Raw genomic sequence first — 22,563 nt, 5'->3', positions numbered from 1 at the left:
GGAAAGTCAATTTGGTTCCAGGCATCAAAAACAACAAAGACCCTGCTTTTAAGATATCTGTACTTTGGTGAGAGCTGGCAAATGCTCAAACAAAAAATAAGCAATACACATACTTAAATTAATTTCGTACAGTACTAGGAAGATGAACGAGGATAAAATGGCCCATGGCGACTGGGCTGGGGCTGGGCTGGGAGGTGCTGCTTTCACCCACAGGGCAGTATCCGAAGACGTGGCCTTTGAGCTCAGGCTAGACCGCGGAGAAACCAGGGGAAGATGTGCGGCAATGACCTTCTAAATGAAACAAGCGTGACAGGAGTGAGCTCAAGTGTGGAGAACAGAGGGGAAGCTGGAAAAACATGATGTCTGAGAACCAGCCGGACCCCTGGAATCCAGAACCCAAGGAATCCAGATTTTATGCTTACGGACTTTCCATCAGGGCTCAGCAGTAACGAACCTGACGGTATCCATGAGGACTTGGGTTCGATCCCTGGCCCCACTCAGTGGGTTAAGGATTCTGCACTGCTGTGCACTGGGGTATAGGTTACAGACATGGCTTGGATTCCAGGTTGCTGGGGTGTAGGCCGGCAGCTGCAGCTCCCATTTGACCCTAGCCTGGAAACTTCCATATGGCAGGGGCGGGGCCTTAAAAATACCAAAAGAAAAAAGGTAAAAAAAGATTCTATGCTTACTGGGAGGCCATTAGAAAGTTCTAAGGAAGTGAGGCAATCGAAAATGTTTTCTAGTCGATTCTGACTGCTATGTTAAGAACAGCCCAGGGGCGCGCTGGGCAGGGTGGTGGTGGCAGGGAGAGGATGGAGGTGGCGGTTTGAGGCCTTCCATTCCTCTGTCTGCCGCAGGGAAGACGTTCGGCTTCTCTGCCTTTTCCGGGCTCTTCCCACGGGTGGGGTTGGTTTGGAGCTACTCCTTGACCGGATTTCCACGTCGAAGCTTCTAGCAGGAAACAAGGTACTAAAAAGAGGGCGGGCTGGCTCTGGCACAGTCCATCTCAGATGCCCTCCTTAACCCGGAGTGCCCTTTGGGTCTACACTGCAGAGACTCTCAAAGGGTGAGAGTCAGCAGTCCTGGCCGTCTGGCCTTTTCCCTGTCCTGGTGCAAAACCACTGACGCCTCTCCTGCTGCCGCCGCCAGCGTCTGCACGGACCAGGGCTCCATCCGGAAGGACCTCTGAGCACACCGGCCTCCGGATTCTTTCCTTTTGCCACCAACGCTGCCGCGATGCCTGCCCACGTGTTCCGCAGAGCTCTCCACCCCGAAGCGACTCCGTCAACACCGAACCACAGAGCCTGTGCGTGTCTGGCTGCGTGCACCTGCGCCGAGGTGCCTTACGGTAACGCGTCCTTCACACGACTGGCCGCTCACCTAACACCTGGCCTTTTCTGACCCATAACCACATTTGAAGCTATCCACGTGCCCGCGTGCGCTCGCGTGTGAAAAATATTCACTAAAGAAGTATTAGCAGCAACTACACATAAACTGCTTCTTCATTTTTAGGCTTGCAGCTTTTCTTGAGAGGAATTCTAGAGACCCGAAATATTAAAGGGAACATTAAGAGACTTGAAACAAACTACTCCATTACCTAGTGGGAAAGATTTAACTGTCCCCTACAAATACATTATCCCGCTTTTTTTCCTTTACGTTTTTAAAATGAAGGTATAGTTGATTGACAGCAGGTCAATTTCTGCTGTGCAATACAGTGACCCAGGCATACACGTGCATACAATTTCTTCCTCATGGTGTCGCCCTCGTGTTCCACCACAACAGATGGGTGTCACTCTCTTTTCAGGGAGGTGTTGGGAGACATGACCGGTACCTGGCTGATAAGTTACCTTATAAGTAGAAGAGGGAGAAACTCTTATTTTTAGGAAAGATGGTTTAACACAGGCTGGACAAACATATCACAATATGCCACACTTAACTGCACTGCTTTTAAATGAAAGCAAATAGCTCTCTAAGGAAAGTACAAATTGACTTTAGGGAGGAATGGGAAAATCTGACAGCAAAGCTTAGAAAGCATTTTTTTCTTAATTCTAAGAATATACCGGGTAGAGAAGGTATACGCCTTGGAGACGTATGGAAGGTTTTAGAACATTCCTCTTTGAAAGCAGAGAGAGATCTTGTTTTCAGACTCCCAGGTCCCAGCTTTGTATCTTAAAAAGCACCATAACAATAAGATGAAATAATGTTTTGGAGCTCCCTGGGCTCCCTGGAAGGCACTGTGTAAATCTGGTACATCTTATTAGTGGACTCTGCCCTACACACTGCGCCCGGGTGCTCCAGCTCCTTGGCAAAGAACACCCTGTCTGTTAGAAAGAGTGGGCAAATTAATCCCTATGGGGAAGGAACTTCAGCATTCTTCATGACCACACTGGAGCGAGAAAGCCCTGTAGCACCCGTTTGCATGGGCATCCAATCCCACTTTGACAGCTGCGTTTAAATGAGCCTCAGGTGAAGAAGAAGTAAAGATAAAACTGGACCCTGTCAACACTGATATCACGTCTATGCCCCCACTACCCCAGCGAGCCGAAGATACGGCTCTAACGAGACAAAAGAGGACCCCCTGGAAGAAGGGCTTTAACGGATGGGACATCGCCTGTTCAGTACCAGTGGGGTGTGTCTGTGTCATTTTATAACAGAAGAAACTGTGATAACAGCAGGTAGGAAGAGAGGGAAAAGGGAATCTAAGACAAATAAAATGAGCTTTGCACCGAAGACCATCCAAAGGATGACAAAGAACAATAAAATCCTCGAAGCATTCTGCTGTCTATAAAACCCACAGCTGTGTCTGGCTGGCTCCCGCTCCCACTCCCGCGCAGCCTCCCCGCCCCCAGCCCTTCCTGCTATACCCTTAAGGCAGAGCCCCTATGAATTGACAATGCTGAATACATGGCTTTCTTTCAAGAAGGTTCATGAATAGATAGAGCAGGGTTGGCAGCTTGGCGGTTTTTCTTTTCCTTTTTTTTGGTTTTGTTTCGAAGCTGCATCACTGCTGCTCGGAAAACCGAACAGCGTTCCTATTCAGCAGCCTCCCCTCCTTTGTGTTCACTGTGCGGATGGGCTCTTAAGGCTTCAGCAGAAATATCTGGACACGAATACAATTTGGAAAGTGAACACAGTGGTGTGCTCGGTTTTTCAACTGTGAAACTCTCAAATTGATGTTTTGGTATTATCAATTCGTGATGGTTTACATACGGAAAGCATAAGCAAAATCAAAACAGCTTATGGATTGCATAATGTAAATCCATAGGATTGCAGGATGTAGTGAGGCATAAATTAAAAAAGAAATCTCCAAGGCTTGAACTTCCACACATGTCACCAAATCAGAGCATTTACACTATGGATGATTTTAAAGGCAGCTCTCGAAAAACACAGACCGGAAAAGGTGCCTGTTAGATTAACTACATGGGGATAAAACAGTGTCTGCAGTTTTGTGGAAGTCAATGAATGCACTTTACCCAAAAAGTAAAACACAACACGAGGCTTCAAAAGATGGAGAGGCAGTCAATGGAAAATTATATTTAAAATAAATATGTAATAGTAATTAAAACTGAAATGCGGAGTTCCCGTCATGGCGCAGCAGAAACGAATCCGGCCAGGAACCACGAAGTTGTGGGTTCGACCCCTGGCCTCGCTCAGTGGGTTAAGGATCCCGCGTTGCCTTGAGCTGTGGTGTAGGTCACAGATGTGGCTCGGATCCAGTGTTGCTGTGGCTCTGATGTAGGCCGGTGGCTACAGCTCTGATTCCACCCCTAGCCTGGGAACCTCCATATGCCGCAGGTGCAGTGCTTAAAAAAAAGACAAAAAAGGATTAAAAAAAAACAAACCTGGAATAGAATGCTAACAATTGGTATAGCTGACCCACTCTCTTGAATTTTAGCAAAATTGACTGAATCCTACCTTAATTGCAAATCCAAGGTCCAAATCAGAACTTGATTCCTTTGTACAATCCAAGTTAATATTAAAAATAATATTGAAAAATAATAAAGATAGCAGCAGATAAAAAGTTAAATTGCTATGATTTGAATATGTGATTTTTGTAATTTGTTTTATAGCTTCATCCATACTTGATATGAATTTCTAACACTCATGAAATCACTCTGAGGTTATTATAACTGTAGCTAGTAAAGCACAAATTAAAAATAAAGCACCGAGAAGGAAAAATTGAACATCTGTGGAGGGATCTTTGCAGTGTACTGTGAGACGCTTCAAGATTTTCACATTTTAAAAATAAATTTCTCCACTTTTCTGGGCAGAGAAGTAACTCGGTACCTGTGTTTCTTAATGTCATTGATTCCGTTCTTCAGGTTTCCCAGTCTTTCTGTCGGATTTTGCCTAAAATAAAAATTTTAAGTCCGTTTAGAATAACTGTGCTTGAGTGAATTTTACATTAAAATTTAACAATTCTTCTTTCTGTATTTTATTTTATTTTTTTGTCTTTTGCAGGGCCACGCCCACAGCATATGGAGGTTCCCAGGCTAGGGGTCGAATCGGAGCTGTAGCCGCCGGCCTCCACCACAGCCACAGTCACACCAGATCCGAGCCGCGTCTGCGACCTACACCACCGCTCACGGCAACACCAGATCCTTAACCCACTGAGGGAGGCCAGGGATCGAACCCACAACCTCATGGTTCCTAGTCGGATTCGCTAACCACTGTGCCACGATGGGAACTCCAGCAATTCTTCTTTCTTCACTCAATTTGTCAACAATAATCCCAGACCAGGCGCCCTTGCGTCAAAGGAGATGGAGAACACTTGCCTGCTCTGTGGGGCCGCAGTCAGCGACAGTCAGGACGTGCCCATCAGACCAGGGACACAGACAGAGGCACCGCCCCTGCTGTCAATGGGCTACGCATAAATGCTTGAAAGAAGGGGGAGGATGCTGCCTCACCGTTCTGCTAAGGAAACCAAGGAAAGCTTTAGAGCATCACTGACACCTGAGCTGAAATTTTAGAGGCACGCAGAAGGTTCTGCAGGCCACCCACAGCTAGGTTTTACGTTCTAAATTTACTAAATTTCAATGCTTTCTTAAAAGTTCAAATGTGCACAAAAATAGAAAAAAAAAGTCTAAACAGAATTCTAGAGGTCTTCTGGAGGTCTTCCGTTGTAGCGCAGTGGAAACGAATCTGACTAGCATCCACGAGGACGAAGGGGTGATCCCTGGCCTTGCTCAGTGGGTTAAGGATCTGGCATTGCCGTGAGCTGAGTGCAGGTTGCAGACGCAGCTCGGATCCTGCGATGCTGCGGCTGTGGTGTAGGCCGGCAGCTGTAGCTCTGATTCGACCCCTAGCCTGGGAACCTCCATATGCTTCGGGAGCGGCCCTAAAAAGCCAAAAAAAAAAAAAAAAAAGTCTTCTGTTCTCTGATAAATTCTTTTTTTAAATATACACGATTTTTTTCCCATTATAGCTGGTTTATAGCATTCTTTCAATTTTCTACTGTACCGCATGGTGACCCAGTCACACATACATGTACACATTCTTTTTTTCTCACATTACCAGGCTCCATCATAAGTGACTAGACATAGTGCTACACAGCAGGATCTCATTGCTAATCCATTCCAAAGGCAATAGTCCGCATCTATTAGCCCCAAGCTCCCCATCCACCCCACTCCCTCCCCGCCCCCTTGGCAACCACAAGTTTACTCTCCAAGTCCATGATTTTCTTTTCTGTGGAAAGGTTCATTTGTGTCCTATGTTGAATTCCAGATACAAGTGATATCATATGGTACTTGTCTTTCTCTTCCTGACTTACTTCACTCAGGATGAGAGTCTCTAGTTCCATCAGTTCATTCTTTTTTTCTGGCTGAGTAGTATTCCATTGTGTATATCTACCACATCTTCCTAACCCAATCATCTGACGATGGACATCTGGGTTGTTTCCATGTCTTGGCTATTGTGAATAGTACTGTAATGAACATGCGGGTGCATATGTGATGTGTCTTTTTCAAGGAAAGTTTTGTCCGGATATACGCCCAAGAGTGGGATTGCGGGGTCATATGGTAGTTCTATGTATAGATTTCTAAGGCACCTCCATACTGTTCTCCACAGTGGCTGTACCAGCTTACATTCCCACCAACAGTGCAGGAGGGTTCCCTTTTCTCCACACCCCCTCCAGCATTTGTTATTTGTGGACTTATAATGATGGCCATCCTGACGGGTGTGATAAATTTAATGGTAAGTAGAAATTTGGGGAATTTAAAATAAGGTCAGAGGAGTACATTTTAAATTTATTTGTTTATTTTCTTTTTCAGCCGTACTCCACCCCCGTGGCATATATCGGGAAGTTCCTGGGCGGGGGATTGCATTCAAGCCACAGGTGCAACCTAAGCCAGAGCTGCAGCAACGCCAGATCCTTAGCCCACTATGCCACAGTGGGATCTCTGAGGAGTACTTTTTTTAAGATGAAGATTGAAAGAGGGCATATAGCAGTACCTTCTCATCACCACAGATTTTGTCTCAAAATAACAAGGCTGTAAATTATTCCTTTACTAAGTTTTGTTGTTCTTTCTTCCTCTATAACAAGATGATTCTCAAAGACAATCTAACCAGCTGGATCTTTTTTAAGGTACAAGTAGGTAGTGTGCCTCTATAATATGAAGGAAACTCAAACTCCTAGCAAAGGCTGCAAAATAGGAACTAATTTTCCTTAAATATAATTTGGCTACACAGAAAAGCACCCAAAGGAAAGACATACCGACTTGTAAAATAGGCAGGAGCAGAAATGAGAGGCTGTCACACTCTCCCCAAGAACAGGGGTTTTAATAGTCTTTCTCACCTGCAGAGTCTCCGAATCAAATCCTCGGGTCGTCTTGTTATCTTCCTGGGAAAATCCATTTTTTCAATTCCTTTGAGAATCAAGTTGTAGGTCATCATTTGGTCAATTCCAGAAAAGGGCGGGCTAGAAAAAAGCCAGAACAGAACCCTAGGACCAGCACCTGAGCCACCTTTACAGCTGGATTTCTTGTCTCCTCCCCACCCCTCTTCCTCTTCCCCTCTCTCCCCAAGGTTGTTTGAGAGCAAATCTGGATATACACTAGAAAACAATTTCATATCCCTTCACAAATGACACATACACATAAAAGTAGTTATTTCATATCCCTTCACAAATGACACATACACATAAAAGTAGGTGATCTGACAAGTGAGGACAAGAGTGTTGTTGTTACTGATTTTTTCTTTTTACTTTTCTTTTTTTTTCTTTAGACACAGTGGATAGGAAAAGCCTCTCTCAGATACTGACAGTCAAGCAGAGGTGAGAATGAACAGCAGTGTGCATGAGCCCACCGTTTTCCTGTAGGCAAAGGATTCCACGTGCAAAAGCCACGAGTCAGGAGTGAACAAGCCGGAGAGGACTGTACGCGTCTAAGACATAAGGGCAACAAGATCCTATAGGCCTGGCGGCTGTGGGAGGACCAGGAAGTACGCTCTCAGTCAGATGATCTAATTCACAGAAGCCAGAGTAAGTGCTCTGGAAATGTGTTGAAAATAAACGGGACGGAAGCAGAGGGGGAGTACGGAAGGCCTGGCAGCCTCGACTAGAACAGGGATGGCACGAGTGGCGCGATGTGGCTGGATTCCGGATGAGTTTCGGTGGGAAAGCCAACTGCATGTGCTAAGAGGGTGACGCAGCGTGGAAGAGAAAGAGAGGTTCCAGAGCGATGTTAAGGGCTCCGACCTCGGGAATGAAGCTTGTGTTACTAAGAGAAGAAGGACTGAGGCGGGGTGCGGAGCGAGGAGTGCGGGGGGCAGAGCAAGTGGCGAAGGAGAATCAAGAGGAGGGTCTGGAAGATCCAAACACAGACGCCAAGCAGACAGCTGGGTTTGTGAGGCTGACATTCAAGGGAGAGGTTGGGGCTGGAGGGCCGACTCTCAGGCGTTATCAGACAGTATTTGCAGTCATGGGACTTGATGTTATCACTCGAGGAGTGGGGAGACAGAAAAGAGGTCCAGGGCGAAGGGGCCCAGTGACCACTGAAGAGGTCAAGACGCCGAGAAGGAAGCAGCAACGGACACCGGGAGAGCGCGTCTGGCAGGGGGAGAGAAACGAGAGAAAGGCAGGCACAGGACACCTGTGAGCAGAGTACCTGCTAGGATGAGTCAGAAAGTGCTGGAAATAACCCCCTGAATTGGGTAACATGTTAACACACACCCTCTGCCTTTACAAACACTCTCACAGCCAATTAATTGCGCCATTTAAGTTTTAAACATTAAAGGTGATTTCCATGAACGATTCTGCCGCGTCTTGGTCATCCTCAAAGCCTTTGGCTGCCAAGAGGTCCCTCGCTCAGTAATAAACTCTAAACAAGATGGATGTACCACCCTTCCACTAATCTCTGTTCCACTTGAGAAGAAGACAAGGTAGGAAACAAAAACCATTGCTCCCGTATCTTCAGCATGTGGATATATTTACAGCTATGTTGTGTTTTGGTCTGCTTTTGGTTTTTAGTTCTTTCCTTATTTTCATTTACCTCCTGACTTAAGGGCATTTAAAATGAACTTCTCTCATGCCCTACCCTGAAAGCCTTTACAAAAACAGTTTCTCAACTTCTTTATGACAGCTCAAAGTTACTGAGCTTTAGCAATTCCAAGTTATTGAGAATTTTTTTCCTCTTCCTTATTCCCTCACTTTATTTCCGACCTCTTGCACTGATTTATTCTAGCCTGTAAAGACTGAAATGGCTCCTCTCCAGTTACTGATAAGAGCCATCAGGAACCTTCTACGAAATGCTACGACAAATGTTCCAGAGGAGGAAACAAATTCTTGACGTAGAAATCTTGGTGTCCTGAGACCTTAAGCAACTTTCTCTCTGGTGACTGCCTGCAAAAGTTTCTCTTCTTTCCCTCAAAATCTTCAGCAACGAATATGTGAAAACCTTTACAGAAGTTCCCACTGTGGCTCAGGGGGAACGAGCCCAACGAGTATCCGTGAGGATGCAGTGTGAGCCTGGCCTCGCTCAGTGGTTAAGGATCCTTTGCCATGAGCTGTGGAGTAGGTCGCAGAAAGCAATTACAGACAATATAAAATAAGCTGTTATATCTATTTGCTCAGTGCACGTGGACAAGGATGAAGAATGGAGCCACAGGTAATCAGACACTCAAATCTGTAAAAACCTTCAAGAAGATTCTATGAAACTCTCCTTTTGTGAGGTATGTACTGAGAGCGGACTCCGCAGCACTGGGCTCATTCCAGCATTTGTTAGCCGTTCCGGATGCAAACCCTCCCTGAAATCAAGACTGAGACTCTGAGGGTACAGGCTTAAAGGAATGACCAGAGGAGTTCATGGGACACGGAGGTAGAACACGGGAGAGAAAACTCATCTAAATCCTGTGTGTGCATCCACGCGCTATAATAAAAACCTGTACGTGTAAAAAGGCACAGTGTTTGCTGGAAATGCGTGTCACATTTGGAGTCAGAAGACCTGAGATGGAAGCCCTGATCTTAGGCAGACAGCACTCTGACCCAGTGTTCTAATCCATAGGATTTAAATCATAAAGTAATCATAATACCATTTTAAATCATAAAATAATAAAAACGTTCCTGCTTTAACCTCCACACACGTTTGTGAAGACTAAACTAGATAACACACATGAGTGCTCTGTTAACAGGAAAGGGCTTTACAAAGGTGATGCAATGCACGCATGCGCGCGCGCACGCATATTTAATATTTGGGATCCTGGATTCATTAGCATCTCCCTTCAATCGCATCAGGAATGACAATACGATTTTAACTTGGCTATGTCCTGCTGGTCTTGTCTCTGTTCATTAGCCCCTTTAGAAAGCAGCTGACAAGGGGATTCAAATTGAAATCCAGCAACGTCGCCTTCTCTTAGCATTTCTGGTTAATGATTTATTGGGAAGGTGGCAGAACATGGCTGCATTTAATTGAGCAATGGATTTAACTGAACTGTGATTGCTGTTTTCTCAATTATAAAAAAAAATGAGGAAATACTAACAGCCCCCAACTTCAATTCCTTTTCGTATTTTTATGACGGATTCCCAAAACCTTCGCACGCCTGCGATGTGATCTCTAGCGAAAGGCCTTGCATTTTGGGGAAGCCCCAGCAACTCTTCTCCTTTCCTGCACCTTCCTCAACCTTCTTACCATGTCATAGGCCAGAGAGCATACTAGCACCATGGGAAGAGGAAACGGCATCAAGCTTAGTCACAAACATGTCCAAAATGGTAAATTCTTAAATCACACATTTTTATCGCTCGTTATTTTCGCACTTGTCTGAAGAAGAGGCTGCACCCACTCGAAGGAACTTACTTGCCCGTCAGCAGCTCATACACCAGAATTCCCAGGGACCAGAAATCCACGCTGAAGTCATGTCCTTTGTTGAGAATGACCTCAGGGGCTACGTATTCTGGAGTTCCGCAGAACGTCCATGTCTTCTGTCCAGATCCGATCTTTTTAGCGAATCCAAAGTCCACCTGGAAAGGAACATGGAAGAAATTTTCAGAGACCATCAAACCCAGGCTCTTAAGTCTCCCTCTAACTTCTCCAATCTCCGTTCCACCCCTCCTCCTCCCCTTCCCACCACACACACACACACACACACACACACTCCGCCGACCCTCTCATTCACTCCTTTGCAGGGCCGGGTGCAAACATCAGCAGCCTGGAGCAAGGTCTCGCACACACCTCTTCGCCCCCGGCCCCAGGGGATGAGCGGAAGGGCTCAGCAAGGGGCGCACGGCAGCGAAGGGGGAGCACAAGGCAAGCAGGCAAGTAATTCTCAAGTCAGCAGTGGGTTCACTGGGAAGAGGAGAGAAGGGCACGTGCGAGACCCTTGTGCCCTTCAGGACTTCACCAGGAAAAGGAGAAAACACCAGCAGAATTGAGAGGCTGGGGAGGGGCCTCTGTTGAGAAGAATGGGGCTTAAAACTCTGGACAGTCTTTTAAAAAAACACTCTGCCCAATGCCTGCGCCCTCTGAATGGGGCACTCCAAAGAGAGAGCCAGGCTTATCCCACCTCAACTGGCTGGACTCGGTCCATCTTCGGCCCCTCGTACGGTGCTGGATGGTAGGTAGCACTTACACGAACTGGTTTATTCTGAGGAAATATACTCAGCCCTCACGACAGGCCAGGCTCTGCAGTAAGTTAAAGAGACAGAGCCGACCCGGAGAAGCTCCGAGCACGGGGACGGCTCACCCACACATGGCTAATAACATGCCCTGTGGGACGTGACAGAGTGGACTGTGCCAAGGGTGAAGGCACAGGGCCCGCAGACAGGGGCTCCGGGACCACTGGTGAGAGGACGGTTGGGCAGAGGCTTCAGGGACCACAGCTGCGCTGAACCCTGAATGGGGACGGGGAACCCTCCCTGGGGATACGTGGGCGCCACCTCATCCGTCTTTTCAGAATAAGCCACTTGCCCGGGAGGCTAGTCAGTGACCTCCAGGCCCAGAATACAGACAGGAAGCGGCTGGGGCGGCGGAAGGCGGCCCTTGGGGCCAAGGTGTGTACAGGGCGGAAATCCTGCGGGCAGGACACACGGCTGGTTCCCTTGCACAAGAGGGATGGACACGTCCTTCCCTCTCCAACACGCCCAGACAGGATTTTAGTAAAACCACCCTCCACGTCCCCCGGGTAAACAGGCCCGAATGCCACCTGAACTTCGACGCGCACATTTCAACACCTGCTTTACACACGCACCGTGTCAATGCCACGGCAGTCATCCGGGCTAAAGAATGAATCAGGGGAGCGTAGCCAAAGGGGCCTTCGCTTAAAAAAATGAGAGTCGGTGAACCGTAACACCCAAGCCTCATTTATTTATTCAAATACGAATATTTAAAATATTTGCTTTGCTTTTTAAAATGTCGTAGAAATTTGCCTTTTTAGTCATACGTTTGGGTTTTTATCATACACCAGCAAGGATACTCTTAGTAGAAAGAGGGAATTTAAACAATCTAAGTTGAAGCGGGCTTTCACAGCGTTTTCATCTACGCAGAGTGACTCACAAAGATGACATTTAAGAGATGGCTGGGAATATGATGAAATTAAAATGTGTAACTAGCTGAGATTACTTATCTACTTATTCCTCAGAGAAAGAACCAATATGAAAATCCTAGCTAATTTTATAAAGACTGAAATTTAAAAACTAAGAAAGCAATCTTATAATTGTATTTGCAAGCAGGCATACATATGAATATTACATATATTTTGTTTTTATAACACCCTTTCAGCTCATTTTTAATTTTCCTATTTAAAATTTTTTAATTTTATTTTATTGGTGTATGAGCTGATTTATAAAATCTCTCCACTCTTTCTTCCCATCCAGGTTATTACAAACTACTGAGTAGATTTCCTGTGCGCTTCAGCATGTTCCTGTTCATCATTTATTTCACACGGTGTGTGGAGGTGTTACTCCCACCTCCCAATCCTTAGATTTTCCTTTTAAGGCTGACTGGTAGTTCATTAGATATTTAGGAGCGTCTGTCTAGCTCTGAAAGTGATAAATTTTAATTTGATGACCTGGTTTTGCTTTTGAACTTACATACTGACCCAAAGAGATGACAGTAATTACATTAAGATTTTAAGATTTATGAAACTTACCACTTTTCTAATCTCTTCTGACGTTGTCAACTTTTGTCTACCTCATTTGGTTGGAGGAAATTGACCATCAGATCTGTCCAAAGTCATGTGCCAGATAGAGAAGGTCCCAGACCTTCTGATGTGAAGTTCTGTGTATTCTCTATAAAACTCCCACCACCTCTGTCTTGTACCCGCACAGATGCGACCAGGGAAGTCTCGGTCCCTTCTTTAACCCTGACTCTTCCAGGCCACAGAAATCTAGGATCTGTTCCTTTATTCGTTCAGTGAGTATTTCTTGAAAACCACCACGCACACCAGGTGGCAAAGACCCCGCTCCTCTCAGAGCTTACATTTAAGAGGAAGGGGAGAGCAAGCAGAAAAATGTGATAGCAGAGGAGTTCCCATTGTGGCTCAGCAGGTTAAGAACCTGACTAATATCTACAAGGGCTCAGGTTCGATCCCTGGCCTTGCTCAGTGGGTTGAGGATTCAGCGTTGCTATGAGCTGTGGCCTAAGTCACAGACATGGCTCAGATCCTGCGTTGCTGTGGCTGTGGCTGGCGGCTGCAGCTCCAATTCCACCCCAGCCCAGGAATTTCTATATGGTGCAGGTGCGGCCCTAAAAAAGAAAAAAATATACATATATAAGGTCATACATAATACTGCTGAAGAGTGGCATGTGCTGTGGAGAAACACAGCCCCGAGGTACCGAGATCAATACGAATTTGACTTCCAACTGGATGACTGGAAAAGCCTCTCTGGGGAAGCAGCACTGAGCAGAAATCTCCGCGAAATATGAATGAGTGCTCTGTACATCTGAGCAACGGTGACGGACAGATAGATGGCTGGCACAGAGGCCCTAGCCTTCGGGGACACGCAAGTGAAGCTCGAGGGCTGCCAGGAAGGCCTCGGTGGCTGGGCTGGAGCACAGGAGGCCGGGGCAGGAAGCCAGGGCGGATCACGCCTTGGTCTGGTAGCCGCAGAAGGAACCTGCGATTTGTGTTTCCTGAGAGGCCGCTGAAGGATCCGGAGGAGGCTGCGTGTGGCCTGAGGAATGTGTTAATCACGCTGGAAGATGAACAAATGGACTCGGCCCACTTTGAAAATGTTTTTTTTCCTATAGCAGGACAGAGCCTTCAAGAAGAATCGCTGCAGGACGTGCACACAGACTTTTCCCCTCGTCTCTACCAACGTTCCCCTAGGAAGGCAGCTTACACGACGCTGGAAGCTTAAAGACACCATCTCCGAAGGTTTTAATAAAGCAGAAAGTTCCAAGATGTTCCTAAGTCTGCAGCAAGGACGGGTTCCTTCAGAAAGAGACAAAATGAGCCCTGTGGTTTGCCGGAGCTGATGTCCAGAATGAGCTTCTTCCCAGAAGTGTCTCCCTGGGTCAGTAGATGGGTCAGCTGTTGGTTCTCTTGGTCACATCAAAAAAGGATACCAAGTGACCAGGCTAATGAAGCCAGCTGATTCACGGAGATGTAACATTCCAAAACAAACATGCAAGTGGCAATTTTAGGGCACTTCTTTTGCCCACGTCTAGACAAGGATAAAACGGAATCTGTTCTTCCCGTCCACCCACGACCAAAGAGGGTTTCACCCTCCTTTCAGCCCTTGTGATCCTGCGGTCCCGCCAGGAAAATGGACCACGGCGGACGGCGGCCGCTGGGCGGAGGAGAAGGGAGGGAGGGAAAGCTGGGCCCGGGCCAGCCTTTCCCAGGCACAGCCCACTCTGCGGGGGCTGTGAGGCCTGTCGCGCGGGGAGGGGGCAGAAGGAAGCGGGGCTGAGCCTGCACGAGAGCAAACCAAAGAATGGAATTGTCGGGGGCTCATCTGCTACGCCGCCGCCGCCTGGAAGCCCCCCTTGACCGTCCGGAGCCGGTCCCTCCTGACGCGGTCTTCCCACGGTGTACAGTCCACAGTCACAGCGCGACGGCGGCGTCCCCTCGCCGTGGGTGCGCCAGTCCAGCTCCCGGAGGGCCGGACAACGTCCCGCTCGCTGTGCACCCGACGGCACCTGCAGCGCGCAGGGCGTCACCACGTGCTTGGCGAACACCAGCCGCACTTGGCGCTGAAACCGCCAACATCGGTCTCAGTCCGGGGGACACGTGTACGCGTCACAGCAGCGCTAGGCGGTCCGGGATGCGTCGCCACGGTAACGACGCGACATGAAAGTCCAGGAAGACCAGGGACGCTTGAGGCGAGGCTAAAACCAGGTTCCAAAGGAACCTTCCCATCCTAGGTAAACGGAGGGGTAAACTGACTTTTGAGGGAAAAGGAGCACCTTGGCGGGAAGCCCTGAACTGTCCTTCAATAAGGACACAGCTCGGAACCATCTGGCAAAAAGAATAGAGTCCAGGGTCACTGCGACTTTTCAAGTCAGGAAGTACCTGACACATGTCAAACAGTACGATGTATACGCAGATTTCAAAGCACAGGAATAAGAACATCCCATACCCACCACCACTTTAATAATTACAACAGAACCGATGCAGGAGCCCCGTGTGCTCCCGCCACTGTCCTCCCCCCCCTGCCAAGAGGTCACCTTATCATGACTTTGTGTGTCTGTCATTCTCTGGTCTCCATTTCTCATTTCCCCACATATGTAAGATCCTTAAATGAAATACAGTTCTCATTTGTAGCAATTTCCAATAAATCATATCCATTCTTGGGCAACTGCCTTTCAGTTTGAATGTAATCCATTTTCACTGCCGTAACACACACCATTGGAAGAACACGGTATATATTTGTTGTCCCTTGTGTTGCTGTTGTCTTATAGCTAATAGTGTCTTGTCACACACAACAAGCTTCTACTAGTATTATGCTCCGCGTCGCCTCCTGAACTTGTGTGAGAAGGCATTGCATCTGGACTAAAGACAGGGTTCGCCCATCCTCACTACACATCACCCCGTCATTCTTCCCTGGGAACCACACTACCAGCCCTTCGCCAGCAGCAGGTCTGAGCTCCTGATGCCCTACAGCCTCAGCCTCGCCAGCCTTGAGAGACGTCAACGTGGGTTTCGCCATCCGTAAGCATGAAATCACTGTGGCTGTAATTTGCATTCCCCGTTAGGAATTGGTTTGGGCGAGAGCAGTATAATTAGTTCTGATATCTGAGGAGTTCCCTTCTACCCCATTCTTGTCTGCTGCCTCAGAAGTGTCTTGGCGATCCTTGGCCCTTGGCTAGTCTGTATGAAAGCTTTAGAATCAGCTTGCCAAGCGAGCTTCATGGAAAGCGCTGCTAGAATTCCACTGGAAGTGCAGCAAATCTGCGGGTCCTTTCGGAAACTATTGATACCTTTAGGATGTTGAGTCTTCCTAGTTTTAAACCCAGTACCTCTTTCTGAGTGAGTCGGGATAATGCTAGCTACTGCAACAAACATATCCAGGAAAGCATGAAAGCTTCAACTCCATGTTAATTAAATTCTTCCTCACACTGAGTTTTCCCGAGCAGCAGAGACACCTCCAAGCCTGGTCCAGGGATGCGGGCTCCTTCCGTCTCAGGGCTCTGCCACCTTCATACTGGCTCTGTTCATGGCCCACAAACCAGAAGGACCGCACAGAAATCAGCTGCCCAGGTCACCATCAGCCCCGGTCGACAGCGGTGCCCAGCAGGTCAGCTCACATTTCAGGAGCCAGAACTGTGCCATGCAGTCACAACCAGCCACAAGGAAGGCTGGGGTATGTCTTCGGGCACTGTGCCCAAAAGAAAGGAGAATGAACCTATTTATCTAGGTCTTTTTTACTGTCTTTCCATAAATTTCTAGAAGTTTCTCCATAAAACTTGTACACGTTTTTGTCAGGTTTATTCCTAGACACATTATATTTTATTTATATTGTATAAACTTCTACAATACTTTTTATGTTTTTTGTAAATGGCGTTTGTATCCTTAAGTATCAACTATGTTTCTGGTCTTTAAAAATACACTGAGTTCTTGCGTTATTAACCTTACATCTGGCAATTCTGGATTTCTACAGCATTAATCATATCACATGGGAAAAGAGGTTTTGTTGTTTATGTTCCAACCTTTCTTTTAATTTTATCTACAACTGCCTGCGTCGGACAGGACCTCCTGTGCAATGCTGAGTACAAGTGTCTCCGCCACTGACCTATTTTAAGAGCATATACTTCAATTGTTCCATCATTATGTACACCGTTTACTCCAACTTTTGGTTAGGCATCTTTCCTGGGGTTAATAAAATTTCTTTCCAGTCCTGGTTTACTAAGAGAATTTATTAAAACTGAATGTAGAAACATATCAAAATTTTCTCAGCATCTATTGAGGTAATTACATAATTGTTTTTCTTTTATTAATCTATTAAGGTCATGACTTAGCTTGATAAAATATTTCATGCTAAACTATGCTTGTATTTCTGAGATATATCTAATCTTGTTATGATGTACTGTTATAATTTTATTATAGTATTTGGCTTGCTAATATTTTATGATTTTTACATTAAATTCATGGCTGAAAATGAACATTGAATTGCATTCCTTGGGTGTTTCCTTTGCAGAATCAAGTTCACAAGAGCTTCATATAATTAGATAGAAACTACCTTTTAACAGTTTTCTGAGTGACTCTGCATAAAATTAATATTCCAAGTCCCTGAAATAAATTCTCTGGATCTGGTGTGTGATGGTGAAAGTTTGTGTCTCTCCAAAATTCCTGTGTGGAAGCTCTACTCTTCAATGTGGTGGCACCTGGAGGCGGAGCCCAGGGGAGGCAGTTGGGTCCCCAGGGGGAAGGCCTCCTGAATGGGATGCGTGCCCTTCTGAAAACAGACACAAGAAAGGTGATCCTGCAAACTCTTGCCTTTGGAGTAGATAAGCCATGAGACCCTGCTGCAGAGCACAGGGAACTAGTCACTTGTGATGGAGCATGATGGAGGATAATGTGAGGAAAAGAAAGTGTGTGTGTGTGTATTTCTGTACAGCAGAAACAGACAGAACATGGTAAATTAACTATAACAGAAAAAATAAAAGTCTTAAAAAGTGAAAAAAAGAAAGATGATCCTTCTTCTTCTGCACTGTGTGGAGACACAGTGAGATGACCAGTCCCCTGCAAAGCGGGAGTAGCCTCTCGCCAGAGCCCAGCCACACACACACACGGATGTGTGTGTGTGTGTGTGTGTGTGTATACACACCACGATCTATAAAACGTCCATGCTTAGGTACTTATGTATGTTATACAGAGTGGGAGAGCTGCCCAAATCCTTCCTAATTCACACAAATCTCTACTGTAATGGAGTTGACACTCACTCCTGCAGCATTTATCTGCACCTCTTCTCTTTTTCTTTCGATTAGAATTTTCTGATCAAAAGTTAGTTGGTTTTATTCACCTTTTCAAAATATCCTGCCTCTGAATCCTTTTTTTTTTCTTTTTATGGCCACAGCTGCATATGGAAGTCCCCAGGCTAGGGGTCAGAGGTGCAGCTGATGCCTAAGCCACAGCCGCTGGGACTCCGGATCTAAGCCACATCTGTGATCTACACCACGGCCTGTGGCACCACCAGATCCTTAACCCACTGAGCGAGGCCAGGATTGAACCCACGTCCTCAGAGACAACATCAAGTCCTTAACCTGCTGAGCCACAACAGGAACTCCCTTATTTTATGTTTTATTCACTCATGCTATTAACTTTTTTCTTTCTCTTCTTTTCATTTTCCCTTTTCCATCTCCTTAAGTTGAACACTTAGCTCAATTTTTAGCCTTCCTGTTTCCCAGCTGAAACATCAAAGGCTCTAAACATTAATCTCGCTGTCATTGTAGCTGCACCCCGCATGTGTTGCTATGTAGTTTTCATTACGCAACCCTGTTTTATAACACTCATTAAAACTTCTTCACTCAGCTGAGTTATTCTGAAATATCCTTAAAATTCCAGAGAGACAAAGTTGAAGTTTTCAGTGGTCTCTCCCCGTTTTAAAGATGCCGTTACTCACTTCGACCCTCCACACGCTGATGTCAGGGGACAAAGGCTTTGGGCTCCTACTTGTGAGTGAGGCGGAAGCTGCCTCATTGACCTCCACCCAGTCGTCTATGCCAAGCGGGGTGCTGAGTCCAGGAGTAAACACCACAGCACAGTTTCTGCCATCACAGGGCCATCAGGGTGGAGGGCGGAGCGATCATAAAGGGGCAACAACATCCACTTCAATATGTTTTACACCGTGTTTTCTTAAGCGATATTCAATATACGTAAGACCGAGGAGCTCTTTTACCACGTGAGGCGTATCACTCACGAGTGAACAGTGCAGTCATATAGACCATTTGTCGATGCGACAGCTGAAATTTATTGGATTACAACCCAGTTTTCGCCTGTGCAACCTCACCAAGGCTATAGCTAGTACATAAGTTCTGCCTGGGTGGAGAACAAGGTGGGCTTTTCTTTCAACGCTTTAAACTGTCCTACATCTTAATATCACCCCGATGCAGTCATGATAACCGGAAGACTGGCTCTTAACCACGACTGCCTTCATCAGCTCTCCTCGGCCTTGAAAGTGGAGAAAGAGTAGGAAATTATTGGTTGGGCAGGTGAGAGTTAGTAATGTGCTTTAGCAGTTTCTGCTAACCCTTAATCCCTACCCAGGGTGCTTCCTGATGGAAACAGCTTGGACCAGGTGGGATCCGTGTGGGACGGAACCAGGCTGGTGCTCGCAGTCATGAATCGGGGCAAAGAAGAGAATGAAGTCTTCAGCCCCAACTGTGCATATGCACCGTCTGCAACGACCACAGCACGGCATGCTCGGCAGCTTCCAGACATTTTCATGATCCAGACCTTTCTCCTGCCTACGTCTTTTTCTCCAGGCTTTCCCTGCTTATTCTTTGCTAGGGAAAATCGACAACGACAAAAACCTAGAAAGCTTTCCCTGTTGTTATCCTTAGATATCTGTGCCCTCACTGATAACGCCCAGAAATGATAAAGGAAGATGAAACGCCACCTATCAAAATTTGTAGAATGAGGTCAAGGTCACCCTTACAAAGAGTTTTCCATGTCCAGGTCTGGACTGCTCAGTGGCCATCGCCCAGAGGTGCACTGCTGACGTGCTGGCCCAGGCACCTGCACTGCCCTCACCTCTACAAGGCCCCCAGGAGCCTTTAGCAGAAGCAGCGCTGCCAGGCTGCCAGCGGATGGTCCAATTCCTATTTTTCAAATGTTATGAAGCTTGCTTAATAGCCTCGTTTTGCTCCTGTGGATTCTCTACTAAGGGCACAATATTCCACAAGCCCGTTACATCAAGTTTGTCAACTGTACTGTACACATTGAGAGTTTCAGTGATTTTCAGGCTGAATGTTCTACCCACTTCTTTGAGAGATGTATTAAAATCTCCTAGTTGTTCACTTCCCCTTTTACTAGTTCTGTCAACTTCTGCTTCTTATTTTTGCAGCATTTTAGTAGGTAAATTTAAGATCAGGATTTTTACATCATCTTGGGAAAATGAACTTCTCATAATCATATGGTAACCCTATTTCTGGTAATACCTCTCCCCGGGAACCAACGTAATGCAGCCTGCCTCGCAATCTGTTGACTCTTTCCCAGACATAACCTTTTCTGTCTTTTAATGTGAGGGAACCTTTCTGCATCTTCATGTATTAGGTCTCTTGTAAACATCCTACCATAGCTGATTTTTTAAAAATTATTTTTAAAATCTCTTTGACAGTGCTTGGTTTTTACCTAAAGAGTTAATGTCCATTAGATTTCTTTTACTTTCTTTTTTTATTTTATTATTTTTTTTAGGGCCACACCCACAGCAAATGGAAGCTCCCAGGCTCCTAGGCTAGGAGTGGAATTGGAGCTGCAGCTGCTGGCCTGTGCCACAGCCACAGCAGTGCCAGATCTGAACCATGTCTGTAGCCTACACCACAGCTTGCGGCAACACCGGATCCTTAACCCACTGAGCAAGGCTGGGGATCGAACCCGCGTCCTCATAGTTACCAGTCGGTTACATGCTGAGCCATGACAGGGCCTCCTCTTTCACTTTCCATTTGTGGTTTCTCTTTGGGTTTTTTTTTCTAGGCTTCCCGTTTCCCCTTTGCTGCCTTCTTTTAAAATGACTGATGTCTTTTCCCGCTGTAATCCCAACCACCCCTCCTCTCAGTCTACATGCTGCTGTTGTGTAGTCAGCATCTTCTCACTTTTAGTGCTATATAGAGGCGTGATAATTATCACTTTATACCATCATTTTCAAAGACCTAACAAATGTTTCCCATTTTTCTCCACTCCCCGCTGCGTCCCCGACGCCTCAGAGAGGCCTTATCAGGCACATCCTGTCTGTAGGTGGTTAGCACTCTTCATCGCTGCTGAAAATGCCTTTCTTGGGCCCCTCTTGAAAGACAATTTCTCTGGATTTATAATTCAGGTTTGTCGGTAATTTTCCCTCAGAATTTTAAGGATGCTATTCCACGGCATTCTGGTTTCCATGGTTGCTGTTGAGCTGTCAACCGAAAGCCTCATTTTTACTCCTTCATGTGTAAACTGTCACTTCTCTTTGGTGATTTTTAAGATTTTTCTCCTGGCTTTTGCTCTGTACTTTTGCTACTACACTAGCCAGCACCCAAGCCGCCTCCGTGACCCCATGCTCTTGGCATCTAGCGATGCCTCCTCACGGTAGACCAGGGCTGGCCCCAGACCCTGGAAGCGCTGGGCTGTGACTCTGAGCCTGGGTCTGAGGGGGCCTGGTGGCACGTCTTAATGACTCCTTCTGAGGGAAGCCAGACGCCAGGCCCTGAGGACATCTGAACCAGAAAGAGACTCGTAGAGAAAAGCATTAAGAGCCCCCACTAACAGGCAGCGTCAGTTTTCCAGCCAGATGAATGAGTCACCTTGGATTTGAGTCCCCAGCCCTAGTCGACGAGCCTCGAGGTGACTGTACTCCCCCAGCCAGCTCCCGACAGAAACTGCCTGAAACCTTGAATCGGAACCACCCAGCCAAACCACTCCCAGACTCGTGATCCACAGAGACTGAGAGACCACCCGGATGCTCCGTGTTTGAAGCCATTAAATTCTGGAGTGATTGCTTAAGCAAAAACAGAAGCTACGATCAAGACACTTTGCCTCTGTGGGATTTGCTGGACTTCCTTTACCTGCTGATGGGTACTTTTAATGATTTCTGGAAAATTCTCAGCCATTATTTCTTTAAATACTGCTTTTCTCTCTCTCATTCTCTATATTTTTATCTTGAACTTCAACAGTTCCAGAACTTCTCACTCGATTCTCCAAGTCTCCTCCTTTCTCTTATTTTTCATCTTTTGGTGCCTCTATGCTACACGCGGTGTAAATTACTTACCTCTGCCTTTCGATTCACTGATTTTTCTCGTGTGAGTCCCCTGCTGTTCAACCTTTCCACTACGTTCTTCAAATTGATGATCAGTTTACATAAAATGCACAGACTTCTGGAGGACCGCTCACTGGACTTCGACGCAGACAGTGCTCGCGTACCCACAGCCAGCACGTGGTCAAGCCCCCGATACTCGCCTATCTCAGGAAGCCCCTCAGGGCCCTTTCCAGCCAAATGCCTTCCCAGAGACAGCCGCTGCGGTCACTTCTACCGTCTAGTCCACAACTTCAGCAAATGCAACCGCAAAGACAACTGTCCCCTCTGTGTCGTCCCCTGCACGCTCTGTGCCAGGAGGGGCGTTCCACTGATGACGGTGCGACTGTGTGTTCATATATCAGTCGGAGATGCGTAGTTGGGCTGTTTCTTTTCTTTTTCTTTTTAGGGCCACACTAGCAGCATATGGGAGGATCCCAGGCTAGAGGTCGAATCGGAGCTGTAGCCGCCGGCCTGCACCACAGCCACAGCCACGCAGGATCCGAGCCGCGTCTGTGACCTACACCACAGCTCACGGTAACGCCGGATCCTTAACCCACTGAGTGAGACCAGGGATTGAACCCACAACCTCACGGACACTATGTCCAGTTCTTAACACCATGGGAACGCCTGACACAACGGGGACTCTTAACATACTGGGAACTGAGCCACGCTGGGAACTCTTACTACAATTTGATATTATA

The 22,563-nt window shown here is 46.7% G+C and overlaps 1 protein-coding gene across 3 annotated transcripts in view; it reads right to left on the bottom strand.

Annotated features, from left to right (window-relative positions):
- The window catches only part of PRKG2 (protein kinase, cGMP-dependent, type II), a 99,892-nt gene that overhangs the window by 4,410 nt on the left and 72,919 nt on the right, over positions 1-22,563 (bottom strand). For all 3 annotated transcript variants that reach the window (XM_021101892.1, XM_013998589.2, XM_003129364.6), the window contains exons 15-17: positions 10,287-10,450; positions 6,794-6,916; positions 4,288-4,350 (exon numbers count right to left, since the gene is read on the bottom strand). In XM_021101892.1, the coding sequence (XP_020957551.1) occupies positions 4,288-4,350; positions 6,794-6,916; positions 10,287-10,450 (350 nt within the window). The remainder of the gene's footprint in view (positions 1-4,287; positions 4,351-6,793; positions 6,917-10,286; positions 10,451-22,563) is intronic.

This window comes from Sus scrofa, chromosome 8, assembly GCF_000003025.6.
Source record: "Sus scrofa isolate TJ Tabasco breed Duroc chromosome 8, Sscrofa11.1, whole genome shotgun sequence".
In the NCBI taxonomy this organism is placed as follows: domain Eukaryota; kingdom Metazoa; phylum Chordata; class Mammalia; order Artiodactyla; family Suidae; genus Sus; species Sus scrofa.
Note: the sequence above shows the minus strand (reverse complement) of the source record. Positions and strands in the feature narration are given on the sequence as shown.